The following is an 18,664-nucleotide window of genomic DNA, read 5'->3' as shown; positions in this document are numbered from 1 at the left end:
ATTCCTTCACCTGGTCCTCACGCCCGTCTCACCTGTTGCCCGTCCTCGTTAGTCCCTCATTACCTTCACCTGGTCCTCACGCCCATCTCACCTGTTGCCCGTCCCTCGTTAGTCCCTCATTCCTTCACCTGGTCCTCACGCCCGTCTCACCTGTTGCCCGTCCCTCGTTAGTCCCTCATTACCTTCACCTGGTCCTCACGCCCATCTCACCTGTTGCCCGTCCCTCGTTAGTCCCTCATTACCTTCACCTGGTCCTCACGCCCGTCTCACCTGTTGCCCGTCCCTCGTTAGTCCCTCATTACCTTCACCTGGTCCTCACGCCCCTCACCTGTTGCCCGTCCCTCGTTAGTCCCTCATTACCTTCACCTGGTCCTCACGCCCGTCTCACCTGTTGCCCGTTCCCTCGTTAGTCCCTCATTACCTTCACCTGGTCCTCACGCCCGTCTCACCTGTTGCCCGTCCCTCGTTGTCCCTCATTACCTTCACCTGGTCCTCACGCCCGTCTCACCTGTTGCCCGTCCCTCGTTAGTCCCTCATTACCTTCACCTGGTCCTCACGCCCGTCTCACCTGTTGCCCGTCCCCTCGTTAGTCCCTCATTCCCTTCACCTGGTCCTCATGCCCGTCTCACCTGTTGCCCCCTCGTTAGTCCCTCATTACCTTCACCTGGTCCTCACGCCCGTCTCACCTGTTGCCCGTTCCCTCGTTAGTCCCTCATTACCTTCACCTGGTCCTCACGCCCGTCTCACCTGTTGCCCGTCCCCTCGTTAGTCCCTCATTCCCTTCACCTGGTCCTCACGCCCGTCTCACCTGTTGCCCATTCCCTCGTTAGTCCCTCATTACCTTCACCTGGTCCTCATGCCCGTCTCACCTGTTGCCCATTCCCTCGTTAGTCCCTCATTACCTTCACCTGGTCCTCATGCCCGTCTCACCTGTTGCCCATTCCCTCGTTAGTCCCTCATTACCTTCACCTGGTCCTCATGCCCGTCTCACCTGTTGCCCATTCCCCCGTCAGTCCCGCATTCCCTTCACCTGGTCCTCATGCCCGTCTCACCTGTTGCCCATTCCCTCGTTAGTCCCTCATTCCCTTCACCTGGTCCTGACGCCCGTCTCACCTGTTGCCCGTCCCCTCGTTAGTCCCTCATTCCCTTCACCTGGTCCTCACGCCCGTCTCACCTGTTGCCCGTCCCCTCGTTAGCTTCACCTGGTCCTCACGCCCGTCTCACCTGTTGCCCGTCCCCTCGTTAGTGCCTCATTACCTTCACCTGGTCCTCACGCCCGTCTCACCTGTTGCCCGTCCCCTCGTTAGTCCCTCATTACCTTCACCTGGTCCTCACGCCCGTCTCACCTGCAGCCCGTCCCCTCGTTAGTCCCTCATTACCTTCACCTGGTCCTCACGCCCGTCTCACCTGTTGCCCGTCCCCTCGTTAGTCCCTCATTCCCTTCACCTGGTCCTCATGCCCGTCTCACCTGTTGCCCGTCCCCTCGTTAGTCCCTCATTACCTTCACCTGGTCCTCATGCCCGTCTCACCTGTTGCCCGTCCCCTCGTTAGTCCCTCATTCCCTTCACCTGGTCCTCATGCCCGTCTCACCTGTTGCCCGTCCCCTCGTTAGTCCCTCATTCCCTTCACCTGGTCCTCATGCCTGTCTCACCTGTTGCCCGTCCCCTCGTTAGTCCCTGTCTCCTCAGGTTCCCTCACTCGCCCTCTGCCAGATTGTCTTGTGTTTTCGTGCCAAGTCCTCCAGCGTTATTAGTGTATATCCCTGACCTGCCTGCCCTGACCTCTGATTCTCTGCCCCGCCCCTTTTTGGACTTGTTTGCTTCTTGGACTGATCTCCCGGTTTTGACCCCGCCTGTTTTCAACTAAAGACATTCATCTTTGTTACTCCTGTCTGAGTCGTGCTTTTGGGTCCACTCTAATGGCACCGTGACACGGCTTCTATGAGCAGGGTCCACTCAAACTAAACTAACCCTAACCCTTCCTTTAATCTGTTAGTCTTAAAGAAAGCAGAGTTTACACCACGTTGATGAACCCAAAAAGACACGTTGAGTGCAGCGGTGTTAAGTAGAAGTTCCTATACGGCGTGAGAGATTGTTCTTCATATTTATGCGCATCTCTCTGCTGCGGGTGAGTTAATGCATTCAGTTGTATTTTCAGTGCCGCTGTGACCTTCCTGAAAAAGTTATCTTCTTATTCATTTTCATAAATACATTTTTAGCCTTAGCAGTCACATCAGCAGGATATGATATTCATGCAGTGGGCGGCTTTTGCAGCTGCTTATCAGCTTTTGACCTGCTGCAGAGGGACACCTGTTTGAAGGTTACAGGCTGCATACGTTTACCATCGCTACTCGGAGGCCTTTAACATCATTCCAAAAGGTCCGAGAACACTTTGTTTCTCATTTTGCATCACACTCCACATATGACACATGCAGGAACAGGGCGAAGGGAGCAACAAAGGATGTGGGGAGGGACGGGGGGAGGGGGGGCAGATAAACAAAAAATGTCCAACAGCTGTTTGCTTTTTAATCTGCAGCCATCAGATCCTGCAGGTCTTTGATGGGCAAGCCACACGAATGACTGAACTAGATCTTCCTATAGAGCCTTATTAGGAAGCTTCTCTGCATGCATGTAAATCAGCCAGCCTTTTTCATAGGAGATGGATTATTAAAATCCACAGAGGAGACGTGTTGCACTATCAACAAACCAACAGGCCTAAAGATTGCAACAGGAGTGATGATGGAGTGACTTTCTGCTGGTCGTCCTGACTCACACCCTTCCTTGTTAATGAGTGACTTGATCCCAACAGGCGGATGTGTCATTATCATATCCTAATAACATTGATTTCTTCATTAGAATTTCCACTAAATAGACCCTAATTAGTTTCAACTGGCCAGCAGCAGCATGTTTCTCCTTCTCATTCAGCACCTCATTTCACACCCTTATGAAACATGATGTTGAAAGGCAGATCTCCCGAGGCTCTGCGTGCCTAAGGTCACAAGTTGTCTATTTTTAGGTTACATTAGTCATAAAGTCAGAGATAAAATAAGATAATCCTTGATTATTCCCACAACGGGGAAATTTGCAGGATTACAGCAGAGTGAGTATAGTGCAAACAAACAAACACCTGACATAAACAAGATCCAAACAAGGAATAAATAAGTAATCAAAAAAATATAAAATATGATATAGTCGGACTAAATGTTAAACTACAAACCTTCATAAACCACTGTCTAAGACGCATCCTGGAGTCTTCTGGCCAAACACAATGAGCAACATCAACCTATGGGAATGCACAAAACAAGAAACAGTAGATATACAGCTGTTAAGGAGAAAATGGAGCTGGATTGGACACACACTACGAAGAAACACAACAGCAATAACAAAACAGGCACTGACATGGAACCCACAAGGCAAACGGGGTCGAGGACGACCCAAAAACACCTGGAGAAGGAGCACAGAGCAGGAATTCAAGAAGAAGGGGCTGACATGGAAACAGAGGATGGCTCAGGACCGACGAGGGTGGAAACAATTCATCAATTGCCTATGTTCCGAGAGGAATACAAAGTAAATGTTTGTTAATATTGCCCAGTGGATTGCACCGATGGTTCTTGATTTACATTGTAATAGGCTTGTCTATATGTATTATTTCACTTGAGATTTGATTGCATGTTGCATTATTACTTTGATAACAATCAAACCATATGCAAAGTACTTCTTTTGAAAGCCATATTTTCATAAAATTAGCCATTACTTATTATTATTCTAAATGATTTCTAATATAATTCATGCATAAAAAACTGAAAAAACTGAAAATTATAACATGAACAGGAAATACAAAACAGCATATTCATGAGTTTAGATTGGGGCACAACAACATTTTAATTAGCTTTATGCTAATGAGAGTATTCTCTCTTAACTCTCCTCTCATGCATTGACACACACCAAGAATAAGGAGGAACTTGGTCTGGATCTTTATTAATATTAGAATATAAATATGCTTCAAATAATAATATATAAAATAATCACGTGACCCACAGTAAGACTATATTATCTTTATTGTCTGCAAGCACAATGGCGGCGCGCACGGACGCAGCAGCCCCTCTCTGTCCTGACCATTTGGTGTTTTGTTCTGTTTCTAAATGTTTGTGCAAAAGTTCGTCCAAATTGTCCCAAATATAGTCGCCAGGTTCTGTTAACCATCGGGGGACCAAACTACACCTGGGCTGAAACAACATGAGCACGGATTACCAGCGCCTACGACACACCGACCACACCGGACTCGACTGCCACTCCTCCCCCAGAAAGGAGGCGCCGCAAGCGTTGTGAGAGGAAGCAGAAGAGGGGTAGGCGCGGAGGAACCCGAGCTAGGCTAGCGGCTAGGCCAACTCGTCCAGCCATACCATCCATTATCATGGCTAATGTGCGATCCTTGGACAATAAAATGGACCACATTAGACTGCTGCAGGCGAACAGCGAGATGTGAGGAACTGCTGTGCTTATCTTCACGGAAACATGGCTAGCGACAACATCCCGACTCTGCTGTGAGACTGGAGCAGCTAGATGCTACCGGCGGACAGAGCCCTCGCTGATGGAGGGACAACTCGCGGCGGGGTATGTGTTTACATCCGGGCGCATGGTGCGGGGACGCTGCCGTGGTATGTAGACACTGCTCACCACTGGCGGAGTTTATGATCGTAAGGTGCCGTCCTTTTTATCTGCCGAGGAATTCACGGCGATTCTGCTAGTCGCTGTTTACATCCCCCCGACCTCCAACAACAGTGACAGAAATGCGGCACTTTGTGAACTGTATCAGGCCATCAGCGAACAACAGTCGGCTCACCCAGACGGCTTCACCATCTTTGCTGGAGATTTCAACCATGCAAACCTTAAGACTGTCCTTCCCAAACTACACCAGCATGTTGATTTCCTACAAGAGGAGACAACATTTTGGATCTGGTCTACACAACCCACAAAGGAGCGTACAAGGCCTCCCCCACATAGGTCTCTCTGACCACATCACCGTCATGCTAATGCCAGCATACAGACCCAGAGTGAAAGCCTCCAGACCGGTTCTGAAGCAGGTACGGGTGTGGCCAGATGGGCCTCCTGCGCTCTCAAGACTGCTTTGACTCAACAGACTGGGGAATGTTTAAACAGGCAGCCACATACAACGACCACACAGACATTGGGGAGTACACAGACACTGTTACTTCTTACATTAGCAAGTGCATTGATGATGTGACCCATGTAAAGACCATCACCACTGGGCTAACCAGAAGCCGTGGCTAACAGGGGAAGTCCATCGGCTGCTGAGGACTAGAAATAGGGTCTTCAGAGCTGGGGACGAAACGGACCTGAAAACAGCGAGCCAACCTGTCCCACGGCATCAGGAAAGCAAAAATTCCTACACAAAAAAGATAACCCGGCACTTTAAAGACAGCAGAGACACACGCAGCCTGTGGCGGGGCATTCAGACCATCACAGACTATAAACCCACGCCACAGAACTGCGACAGCAACATCTCTCTGCTAAACAACCTCAACAGCTTCTTTGCCTGGTTTGAAGCACAGAACAGCACTCGTCCACACAAGACTCCGCCCCCTCCCCATGATCAGGTTCTGTGCCTGTCTGCTGCCAGCGTGAAGAGGACTCTCTCGTCCATCAACACCCACAAGGCAACAGGTCCAGACAACATCCCTGGTCGTGTGCTGAAGGACTGCGCAGAGGAGCTTAAGGACGTCTTCACGGATGTCTTTAATACTTCTCTGAGACAAGCTGTTGTTCCATCATGCTTCAAGGTAACCACCATCATACCTGTGCCAAAGAAATCCACTCCGTCCTGCTTCAACGACTATCGTCCAGTGGCACTGACCCCCATAATCATGAAGTGCTTTGAACGCTTAGTCATGTCGCATATCAAATCCATTCTCCCCCCCACTCTGGACCCTTTCCAGTTTGCATACCGGGCCAAACGGTCCACGGAGGATGCAATCTGCTCTGCTCTCCACCCAGCCCTCACCCACCTGGACAAAAGACTCTATGTAAGAATGCTGTTCATAGACTTTAGCTCAGCATTCAACACAATCATCCCACAACAACTAATCTGCAAACTTGACCAGCTGGGGCTCAACACCTCGCTGTGTAACTGGCTGCTGGACTTCCTGAGTGACAGGCCACAAGCAGTACGTGTTGGCAACAACACCTCGAGCAGCATCACACTCAGCACAGGGGCCCCTCAGGGCTGTGTGCTCAGTCCCCTGCTCTTCACCTTGCTGACTCACGACTGCAAAACCAGCTACAGCACCAATCACATGGTCAAGTTTGCAGGCGACACAACATTGATAGGTCTCATCACCAAGGATGACGAGACCCTCTACAGGAGGAGGTCAACCTTCTGACCACGTGGTGCGGAGCCAACAACCTCCTGCTCAACAACAGCAAGACCAAAGAGATCGTTGTTGACTTCCGGAAAGGCCACACCCATCACCCACCACTGACCATCAGCAGTGCGGACATTGAGCAGGTCAGCAGCACCAAATTCCTGGGGTGGAAATCAGTGAGGACCTCTCGTGGACAGCCAACACTACATCGCTGGCAAAGAAAGCACAGAGGCGCCTCTACTTCCTCCGGAAACTGAGGAAAGCAGGAGCCCCCATCCATCATGTGCACCTTCTACGCGGCACCATCGAGAGCATCCTGACCAACTGCATCACTGTGTGGGGGAAGCTGCACAGACCACAGCAGGAACGCCCTGCAGCGCATAGTGAAGGCAGCTGGAAGGATCATGGGTGCCTCACTCCCCCCCCTCCCATCCCTGCAGGACATATACAACACCCGCCTCACCCAAAGCGACCTCGATTGTGAGTGACCTGCCACCCCTCACACGGTCTCTTCAGCCTCCTGCCCTCTGGGAGGAGGTACGAGCCTCCGGGCTCACACCGCCAGGCTGTCCAACAGCTTCATCCACCAGGCTGTCAGGAAGCTGAACTCTCTCCCCATCCTCCCACTCCGTCCTCTTTCAGACTCACATGTCTGAATGCTGCTAGCACAATTTATGTTGTCTATATGTTTACATGTTTCTTACTATTTTTGCACTTTATGTTGTCTATGCACTTTATGTTGTCTATATGTTCACAAGTTTTTTACTATTTTTGCACTCTATGTTGTCTATATGTTGCACAGTTCACTTTATGTTGGACAGAAGAGAAACGCAATTTCGATCTTCTGTATGTTTGCACATATGGAAAATTGACAAATAAAACTGACTTTGACTTTGACTTTGAAGTCACAACTTAACCAAATGCAATAAGACCAACAATTTCGATGCTTTTGTACCTGTACTCTGGCAAACGACAAATAAATTCAATCAATCAATCAATCAATCAAAAACCAAAGTCTGGAATCAACCAAAAATGCACATAAAACATCTAATTGTCTAAATTAAATGAACCTGCATTTGTCATCAGCTTTCTGACAACCATATTCTGCCATAATGTTTTGATTAATCAGTCATTTTAAAATGAGTTACACTTTTTTATTTTATTTTAATGATGCATACGTTAATCATTAATAACAGGTCAGAAAAGTATTTAATAGTCTTCCATTTGTGTCCTATATGCTGTATAATTCACCCTCTCCTCTGGGGAAATGTAGCTATATGATTGAATGTGCTCTATCTGCGCTGCTGCTGCGGGATTCGCGCAGTGCAGGACGGCGCAGGCTCAACGCGTCCGTGTCGCCCAGCTGTCGCTTTTGGGAGGGCCTTTGATTTGCGTGTGATGAGTTTCCCAGAGCATCTGGAGATCAATTATCCATGTGAGCCAGTGGTTGCACAGAGAGATCATAGCTGTGTGTATGTGTGCGCGTGCTTGTGTGTAAACAATTCCGAAAAAGGTAATACACACTGATTCACTCGCGGATATTGACGTCATTTTTACAGCATTTCAAAGAGGTGTGAAATAGAGGATCTAATTACTCCTGATACCCAAAACAGAAACAAGCAATGACGTGTCTGCAGTGAGTCTATAATGCCTGAAACAACGGTTAGTGGTTATTACAATGAATTAGCGTATATCATTTTGATGTTCCCTATTGTTGTCACTTTTCCTCAAATAAAAGAAAAACATATATATCCGGTTCCGGATGCATAGATGTCATTCTCATTTCGCCCCTCTCCCTGCCCCCTTGAAGAGTCGTTCCATCCTTTCTCTCTGTAGCCCAAATGCTTTCCTCAGTGTATCCATATCGTCCTGAGGAAATGCAGATATGTTTCGGAGAGAGCGGATAATGCATCCTTGATCCACAGGAATCCTGAATCCTTGCAGCTGATTGGCTGCTGCGTCCTGCCTCTTGTTGGGATGGACCTGTTGGATAAAAGGACAATTTTCTAAAGGACACTTGTGTGTTATACAGACGACCATGCACTGGGGACCATCCTGTGAGACGGTATAATAAGAAATAGGCCTTTTGAAGTCGCATCCGAAGACACCATGACCGGGAAACAAGGCGCCGTGCTGTCGGAAAGTTTACACGTATCGGAGAAAACCTCTCTGGGTGCGAATGGAGGGAGGAACAGCCACCAGCCGAAGAGCAGCGCGACCCATCCGCCGCCCAGGTGCACCGGCTTCGGCATCCAGGAGATCCTGGGGCTGAATAAGGAGCCGTCTGCGGCCCCGAGGAGCCCGCTGAGCTCGCTGCCGGCCGCGGCGCACCTCATCGCCGCTCGGTCCTTCCTGGGCCCCGCCGGCATGGGGGTGGGATTAATCGACCCCTGCAGAATACCGTCGTTTTACAGACAACCGATGTTTTTAGAGTCTGTGCTCTCGAGCGCACGAGACGTTCACCTGCAGCCTCACAGCAGGTCCGTCGGGCCGCTGGACACCAGCCAGTCCGCCAGCTCAGGTGATGGGCGCCGTCTATCTGTTCATTTGAAATACTAACCTCACTGCTATGGCATTGTTTTATTCATATTTACAACCTGCTTCTGTGCCTGTATTGTCATTTTTTTCTCCACATTGTATTATTTGTATTATTATTATTAGTAGTAGTATTATTGCTGTTATTGTTATTATTATTGTTGCTGTTATTGTTGTTATTATTATATTGATACTATTGTTATTATTTATGTTATTATTAGTATTATTATATTGATGTTATTGTTGTTATTATTATTATTGTGTGACATTATATGAAATAACTTAAATGGAATAGCAGTACTGTGTTTGTGTCAACAGTTATTTATTACATGTATTCTGATTATCCACGTAATTTTTTTTCTCCTTTTTTCTTTTTCCTCCAGACTCAGATGATTTGTCTTCAAATGAAAGAAAACTCTCAAAGTCGTCAGTAAGTCAAAGCAAGAAACGGAAGAAAAGACGTCACCGGTTAGTGTTGATTTTTGGTTATAACAAATGTTATTTTATTTAGAAATGACAAATTAGCTCAAATTCACCGGACTGCATTGTTAAAGTCCGGAGAGGCCCTCACCATGGGGGCCGACAGGAATCCACGAGCAATGCGTTGCCGACACAGTGTTGAGGCTCATCGAAACATAAGAAACGACTCACTGATAATTATGTAACTGTAAATTAAACGAAGATTTATTTAGTTTTCATCCAATGTTGCATGTTCTTTTTGGTTTGCTACATTTCTTACATCTATGCACATAATACAAGTCTCTTTTATATCATTTATATTAATGTGTTCAATGTTGCTTGGCCGTTTGTGTTTTTACATTTACGGCTTTATTCAAATCAGACCAGTTTGAATGCTTCATGGTATCCGATGTGTCGCGAGTTAAAATGATATCTGCTTCCAGGACGATCTTCACCTCCTATCAGCTGGAGGAGCTGGAGAAGGCCTTCAACGAGGCGCACTACCCGGATGTGTACGCCCGAGAGATGTTGGCCATGAAAACAGAGCTACCTGAAGACAGAATACAGGTAACTCTCTCTCTCTCTCGCTCTCTCTCTCTCTCTCCCTCTCTCTCTCTCTCGCTCTCTCTGTCTCTCTCTAGCGCTCTCTCTCTCTCTCGCTCTCTCTCTCGCTCTCTCTCTCGCCCTCGTCACAATAATAAGTTGGCATCTTTCAATCGAAAGTGTGTCCTTGTAGACCACGGAGCATCATTTTATTGTGCAAGTTAGACAGTTTGTGGGTGTTTCCCTTCATTTAAAAAAATATTTTTATCGAGGCATTCTTTAAGGTTTAGTTTACTATTTGGAATTAAGCTTTATTTTAAATATGTTAATTATAAACCATTCATGAAGGTGTTGTATAAATTAGCACGACGCCTATACCATTTGACGCTTTCATTCACATAAAATGCTACGTTTAAAATAAATAATACATTCTGGTCCTTGGGAATTAAATAAAAAAATCTCATCTATAAGCAAAAATACCCAAATAAATTGGTGAAGTTATTATTTTTTTAAACAAGTTTATATTATCCTTATATGCTATAGGTCAAATATATTGCATAGCATGTTGCCAAATCAAAGCAAAAACAAAGCTACTTATTAATTCCGATGCATTTTAACACGTTGCTGACATCATCGTAAAGATTCAATGTTATATTTTTCTAGACTGACACGCGCACACTGCACACGTCTTGCAACACGCACACGTGTCTATAAACACTTGTTCGATGTTATACGGCCAACATGACTGTCTGCGCGTGCACCTGTCATTGTTCACGGCCTCATCTGTGCTCACAGCCTCTACGACCCGTTCCCTGTAACCCCCCCCCCCCCAGCATTCCTCCCCGGGACAGATCATCTCTCATCGGCCGCAGTTGGATGTGAAACAATTTGTTCTCGCAGAAGGAGCCGCTAACGACCTAATCAAGCTATCAAGGCGGAAGAAGATTGCAGTGTGACCTGCACCATCCATCTGCCTTTTAATCTCGTTCTCATTACGGCTGCCGCAAATAAATAAGAAGGGAAATAAATAGATAATCCAGAGACCTGCTCCGATCCTAAACAACATTAACACCCAATTCCTCCTCGAGTGTAATTAGTTAAATCAGACGCGCTCTGGAGGCCCGCTGCTGAAGGGACGCAGGGGCTTCAAATGACATAATTACAGAGCATTTATTAGCACGGGTCAATCGCGCGGCTCCCCCTAGTCCCGGTAGTTTAATTTCCCGTGATATTTGCCAGCCTGCCCGCCATCGATTGGGCCTGAAATTAACTTATTTTTCAATCAGCCCCGGCGTGCCCCTGGGTCACTGCTGCTCGCCGCGCGGGCTTCTTTTGACGGCCAGAGAAGCCATTTCTCACGGGGAAAACTCTTGTATAAAATAAGGGTTATCATCAGAATTATCAGAAGACAAAAAAAGCATGAAAACGTTTGTATCGTTTTCCATTTAATACCCGGCCCCCTCCTCCCCGTTGCCTCAAACCACTTAAGTTTTTACACATGGAAGAACTAAACAAGTTGGGTTAACTTAAAAACCTAAGTCCTGCAGTAGACATATCTAAGTCCACATTAGTAATCATTACTCAAAATCATTCGTTATTTTTCATTATTTCTTTTGTCCAAGTTTAATGAAATAACTATGTTACATACGAATATATAAACAAATCACAAATATAAATTAGTAATTGATCATTAGTTTAATTTAAGTAATGTCTTTAATAAAATACACTATTTTATTTTAAGATTGTATTCATTTTTTCAAGAAAATTGTAGAGAAGAAAAGAAAAAACAATAATAAATTGTGTACACCAATGGGATTTATTTTGTCAAAACATTGCACATTCATACTTATGCAACATAAACTTCAAGCAATTTTAAAATATGTACCTTAGAAATTAAATGTTCTTTTAACTACAAACAGTCTTTGGTGATAAATCAGGATTAAAACCATGTGCCACTGCAGAAATACAATCCTAACAATACACTAGCACTGGAATGTATATATTTGCAGTCAGACAGGTAGAAAAAAGAGACACAGCAAAAACATTGTAAAATGGGAACACCTGGGAACACCTTACATTGTGTCCGACAGGCCCCCCCCCCCCTTACAGAAACTTAGCATACCAAGTTATCTCTGCTAGGATCAGTGCACTACACTTTTTCAACTGATTAGTGCAAACAACTAAATATATTTAGTAATGACACAGTTGTTTGACAAAACATGGAATTATAAGTAATGGCCATTTAAAAGTTTAAGCTGAAATAAAATCGGGTTTACAGTGCAGAGCCATCAGGGGGGCCTGCGTTGTGCTGTATCAAAGTGGCCTCTGAGCTGACAGACAGCTGGCTGTCTTCTGCAGTTGTTGGCAAGTGAAGTGTCATGACGTGTCAAGCCTCTCTAAGGGGCCACAGGTATCTGCAGGTCAGCTGTTACAGGAGGCTCACACCCTTCACACCTGTAGCAGCAGCTTGTGGGAAATCAATGGCCTCAATCCAAGTGGTGCACTTGTTGACATAGTCAGATGAATCACACTGGAGGTTCCCAAATGGTTCATCTTTGAAATATACTTACCATGCACCAACAAAGAACGGCTCTAGCAATACTTAATACATATTATAGAACAACTGGGTTTACCTTTTTCCGCAGTTCTTAAATGGCAGCGGAGCATATGGACCAACATCCAAATAGAAAGGAGCTGCCACATGTGTTATTGAGTCTTATTGGCTTTTAACTGACATCATTCGTCAATTATTTGTTAATTATTGCTAAAACCAGCTCCTCTTGAAGGTGCTTTATTAGAACGTGGTATATGTTGCACAAGGACATTCAAAATGCATACTGAGGTTGGATGTTTTGCAGCCCTCAAATGAAGTCAGCCATTTCCAAATTATGAATCATTATAGATCGCAATAAACAACATAAAGAACGCACACAATTTTGTGCACTTGGTTTTATAGCCAAACTAACCTGTTCCAGTAATATCCAATCCATACAACTGGGCGTTGTGTCCTCCCGTTACAGGTGTGGTTTCAGAACCGCAGAGCCAAGTGGAGGAAGAGGGAGAAATGCTGGGGCCGCAGCACAGTGATGGCCGAGTACGGGCTGTACGGGGCCATGGTGAGGCACTCCATCCCGCTGCCAGAGTCCATCCTCAAGTCTGCCAAGGACGGCATCATGGAGTCCAGCGCCCCCTGGCTGCTCGGTGAGGCTGACGTCTGACTGTCCCCCCCCCCCTCACAGCCCTCCCCTCATGATCTCACTGTGTCAACAGTTCTTGGTTGTTTTAATGTGGAAAGTATCTGTAACATATAAGTCAATACAGCATGGCTATGTGAAATGTATTCACGCATAATCATGATCAAAGTGGAGTGAAGGCTGCAGGGACTTAATGCTCTGATTTTAAAGCAGTGGACCGTGGCATCGACTTAGCACGACATTACTACACGTCCATCCTCGACGCTGGCCACGCCTTGCCCGTAATCAAACATTAGATTCTAAACCGGAACTATCTTTGCTTGCTATTTTCAGTCCAAGATGGCTTACCGATCAACTGACGCTATTCTAAATCTGAATCCCCGCAACTCTTTGCAGGGATGCACAAAAAGTCCACGGAGGCGGTGGTCGTCCCGGCAACGGGGCAGTGTGATGCGGCCCAGCAGCCGAGCTCTCAGAGGGCGGTAGAAGCCGAGGCGGAGGAGAAGAGGTCAGAGGGCAAGTCCACCATTTCTAAAGAGGAACTGAGAGAGAACAGCATTGCTGCACTCAGGGCCAAGGCACAGCAGCACAGTGCCAAAGTGCTGGGGACGGTTTCTCAGGACAGACTGCTGGACGAGCCCCAGGAGAGAGCGGCGGCCGAGGAGAAAGCCGCTGATCCCCTGAGTCCTGCAGAGGAGGAGAGAAGTCCCTAGAGGCGCTCACGTTCCTGTGGACTGATCATGAGTGAACGCAGTGGGCTGCACGTCCCCAACATGAGTCGGTGTCCAGCAGGTGCTCATCCCTCAGGGACTCCATCACTGGCTGCTCCTGGACTTCTCTGAGAGGAGAACTCATCTGGCTGTCACCGGTTCACTGCTGCACAGAGGATGCAAAATGCACTTTTTCTGATTTACTTCCAAATCTACAGTTATTGTTGCTTATGCATCGTATGATTTGACTGAGTGGGAGTAAAGTGTTAATATGGGTGTATATATATCCCACAGTTATAGAGAGCGTCAGATGAGTACAATTTAATGAAGTAACACCGTTATATTAATTTAGGACTACCAATGAGCAGTCAAGTGGATTTTATTTTTGGCATTCATTTTAATGTTGCTTGCAGTTACTAAATACATTTCAGATTAAAAATCATCCAACCGACAGAAAGTAATTGTTGTCCTGATATATTAATCTCTCTCACTGAGGCACACCTTGACATATGTTTACTTGTAGTCTTAACATTGTTTGTGTTTTCATTCCAAAATATGTATCACTCAAAATACAAATCATAAAATAGAAACAACCTTTTATTAAATGTGTCTTCTTGGTGTCTATTTCTTCTCTTTTCTTTCAATCAAACGGTCGGCTGTACAGGCGTCACGTTGCCACCGGACGCTCCGCTGGCTCGTTAGGCTGCAGGCTGGGATTAGCCCCCGTAATCCATCACAGATGAGAGCCTTCCCTTCCAGATTAAACTAAGGGACCAGTGCTTTTTGGGATGGGAAAGAGAGTGACCCCCCCCCCCTTAGGAAATTGACATCAGCCTGATTTCATATGACTTTAACAGATGCTATTACCAGCAAGCTGTGTCATCCTCTTAGCTAAACAAAGTCCAACAGCTTTACTTGTCAGCGATCTTCATTTTTGACATAAAACTATATATCACGCCACTTCATCTCAGCTTTACGACACGCCTATACGTGTTTGCATTAGCCGTAATCCATATTACATTTTAAACGTCATCCCCCGGGAGCTGATGGGGCGTCCTAATGATTTGAACAATTGAGTTCTGCTCCAATTAAACAGAGAGCATCTTCAAAGGGCAAGAGGCGGCCGTTATCAGTATGCTGCTGCGTGCCTCAGCACTGAAGGGCCCTCAGATAGGAACCATAATGTCACCCGATGGGGAAAAGGTTGATAATGATGTTGTTGACAGAGATAAGTATACACACTAAAACTATTGAATGCAAATGGACTGGAGTGGGTTGGAGTCATCAGACACATTGATAGAATGATCCTGGGGCCGACTCGCAATGAATGAAATCCATTGCAAGTAAAAGGACGTGTGCAGGAATTCTCATTTCTCATTTATAGGGAACATTTTTGTCCCGAGTCTTAAAGAAATTGAAGGTGTGCGTGAGCCTTCACAGTCGAGGTAGAATGAACCTGTTAGAGAAATTTCGAAAGATGCTTGCCGTTAACAGTGTGAGAGGTGTATCGAGGGGCATGCGTGAGCTTTGAAGGGTTTGAGTTGGAGAGCTCACGTCACAACATCACATACGTTTGGTTTTATTTTAAAACCTTAAAAGACAGATCAGACATCATGGATCCTCAGATAATAGCAGACAAAGTATTCTCAGTATATTTCGTCTCACTACAACCCACAGCCCCCGTATTTGGGTCCGATGGGGTTTAAGTGAAAGCGGGAAGATAATGACAAAATAATAGAATAATGTTTACTATCAAATTAAACATCACAAACATCACATATTGTGGTTTATATTTATTTTCATTGATGCTCTGATGTGCACCGCTGCTGTGATTTTTGAAATGTCCCCACTGTGGGACAAATAAAGGAATATCATATCATATCATCAGACAACGGAACCTGTATGTGACCCAATGCCCTTTTGGAGACTTTGCCTAAACTGTCCTTACTAACGAGGCTCTAATTTGGTTCTGCTTCACTTTTTCAAAGTCAAACTTTGCAGAGATACTCTTCAGATATTGTGCTATGATGCTGAGGAAGTTTAAACCTTCCAGCTGCATCATTCTAAAGAGGTAATCATAATGATAAGTGCTTTTTACCAGGCGAACCTGTAACTTTTTGAATTTGTGCTGTGTGCCATCTTCATTTCATCTTAACCAGTAACATGTAGGCTGATATTTACACATCTGGAGTATTTTCACAAGTGTTTACTTTTATTCTAAAGGTTCACACCAAAAGCGAAACGATTTTTTCGCGCGATCCCATGAAAAGTCAACGTACAGACGCGATATTTTTACGAGCGGCGCGTTTGGGGTGTTGCGATGTGGGCGGTGCGTTTTCGCCCCTAGTTGAAATATTTCAACTTTGAGGCGGTAATCTCGCAACTCGGGCCAATCAGCTCTTGAGTTGCTCCACACGTCATCGCTGTCCCGCCGCTGTTGAATCAGAACAAGACGGACAATAATGTTATGAACACAATAACAGCGTTTAGATGTTCCGCTCTCGTTGTGCTGGAAGTGTAAGTCTTTCAGACGCAACAGTAACTTCATTGGTGAAAGTGACCGAGCTGTGTGAGCCTACAGGTGATGTATTGTATTAATATATATATATATATATATATGATATTAATGTCATGAACCCAAACACGAAGGTGTTAGTGTGTGGGATGTCCACAACAAATATAAAGCAGAACTAGTGGTTAGTTATTCCGTGGTGGATGAAGGAAATGATAACGGTCTTTATGGAGACGAGACACGGAGATAAGCCCCGCCCCTGGTCGAGCGAGTAAACTCAAGCGTTTTGGGCGACGTGAAAAATCGCATCGCTTTTGGTGTGAACGCACCTTAACAATACAATTATTCAAATAGTCCTTTTGGTATCGGAGATACACCCTTTTTAGTCCTTTATCAGAGGCCTAAAAAAAAGAAGCTGGGGTTAAAAAGGGTAAATGTGTCTCAACATTAGTTGTTAAAATCTTTCACCACTCATCAGTTTAACAACATGTTGTGATGACCCAGAGTTTCTGTCTTGTTGTGTGTCTTATGTTGAAGTCCTTGTGTCACCTGTTTCCCTGTGATTGGCTGCCCTGGTCCTGATTGTTTCCTACTGTGTGATTTCTAGCCACGCCCTCATTGTGTCCACCTGTGTCTCGTTCCTCAGTGTCCAATCACCTCCGCCTCCCTGTGTATGTGAACACTGTTCGTCTCATTCCCCAGTGTGGCGTCGTACCGTTTGGTTCGTGTTTGTCGGCCTGTTTAGTTTTGTATTACCTGTAAATTCAGAATTAAATACCTCTCTGGAAGAATTGTTGGCATTTGGGTCCTCTCTCGCTACGATATCCCGTGACACGTGCCATTAGTCATATAGTGGTTGGCAATAGACGGAGTCTTCACCTCCAGACCCTCAACCCAATTCAGTTGTTGAGGCCAAGACACACACAATGAGGATTATTCCTCTAAGTGCAGAGATATTTAATCCCCCTAGAGTGGAAAACAAGGTTTCGGTTATGATAAATCAGATTAGCTGAAGATCAAGCTGTTTACATTGGATTTGAGGAGGTAATTCACAGGATCCCTGATGATGCACCGTCTGCTTGTTGAAGACCATCAGAAGATCGTTTCAATCCATGCAAAGTGAGATCAGAAGGAGCTTTATGCAAAGAGCAATGCGTAAAGAGTAACCCTAACCCTAATGCAACTTGAACATTACGTTTCTTTCTGACTGGGTGCGAGGAATCTGATTTCATTGGTGAGATTAAGACTTTGGGCTCCAGATGCTGCTGAGTTTAGACCCAACACGAGAAGCAGGGACACTGAACGTGGCTCTGTGCTGCCCCCTGCGGGTCAGCACAACTACAGCCACTCAGAATTATTCAGACGGCCTTTGTTAGACTTGACCAGGGGTCCCCAAACCTTTTCATGTGAGGGCCACATATTTTTTCCCTTCTCTGATGGGGGCCGGGGTCAGTTAGTAACAGAAAAAGTGTGACGATTGCAGGGGTGCCTAAATGTCAACATTTATTGTTTTCCAGGAAGTCACACAACCAAATATTAATAACCCTTTCTGGGATCTTCACAGAAAAAAAATCAGGAAATAACACTTTATGAAATAAATAATAACCAAATACCCCTCTCTGGGTTCTTCACAGAAAAAAGTCATTTCATAAATAACACTATTTGCAAAATAAATAATAACCAAATAACTCTCTCTGGTTTATTGAACATTAACTTTCTGTTGTGCCGTGCACAATCTTAGCAGGTAAAAGTTTAGCTTAGTTGTCAGAGCAGAATCTCTTACTCAAATGACTCATATGAGCAGTCTCTAAAAGTTCTTGTGTTCCTTCCTAATAAAGCTTTTATAGGTTCCAGTTGGCTTGTAGACACCGCTGTTTGCAGCTCTCTCTCATCAACTTCCCTGTGAAAACCACAAAGCAAGCAGGCTAGGAAACCGAACTAAGTTGCCATTATTCCGTTCTATTTGACAGGGGCTAGTCTAGGATTTGCATGGCCAGACTGAATAAAAAATTAAAAAATCATAATGCGTCTCTGGTATTGTTCAGGGGGCCGGGCCAAATGTGGAGGCGGGCGTATCCAGCCAGGGCCTTAGTTTGGGGACCACTGGACTTGACCTTTCAAAGAAATGCACTATAAGGCTATTCATGCCTCCTTGTTGTGCCTTCCATGTGTCTCTGGGAATTCATTTGTAATAACAATTCAATTCAGTTTATTTGTATAGCCCATTTTCACAAATTAGAAATTTGTCTGAGTGCTTTACAATCTGTACACATAGACATCCCTGCCCCAAAACCTCACATCGGATCAGGAAAAACTCCCAAACAACCCT

At 45.5% G+C, this 18,664-nt stretch overlaps 1 protein-coding gene across 1 annotated transcript; it reads left to right on the top strand.

The window, feature by feature from the left end:
• The first annotated feature begins 8,491 nt into the window (after positions 1–8,491).
• Positions 8,492–13,826, top strand: LOC130191093 (visual system homeobox 2-like). Its single transcript, XM_056410761.1, is given in 5 exon segments — positions 8,492–8,903; positions 9,301–9,385; positions 9,820–9,943; positions 12,940–13,120; positions 13,447–13,826. Coding segments are annotated over 5 exon segments (1,182 nt in total).
• The last annotated feature ends 4,838 nt before the right edge of the window (positions 13,827–18,664 follow it).

This window comes from Pseudoliparis swirei, unplaced genomic scaffold (assembly GCF_029220125.1).
Source record: "Pseudoliparis swirei isolate HS2019 ecotype Mariana Trench unplaced genomic scaffold, NWPU_hadal_v1 hadal_26, whole genome shotgun sequence".
NCBI lineage: Eukaryota > Metazoa > Chordata > Actinopteri > Perciformes > Liparidae > Pseudoliparis > Pseudoliparis swirei.
Note: the sequence above shows the minus strand (reverse complement) of the source record. Positions and strands in the feature narration are given on the sequence as shown.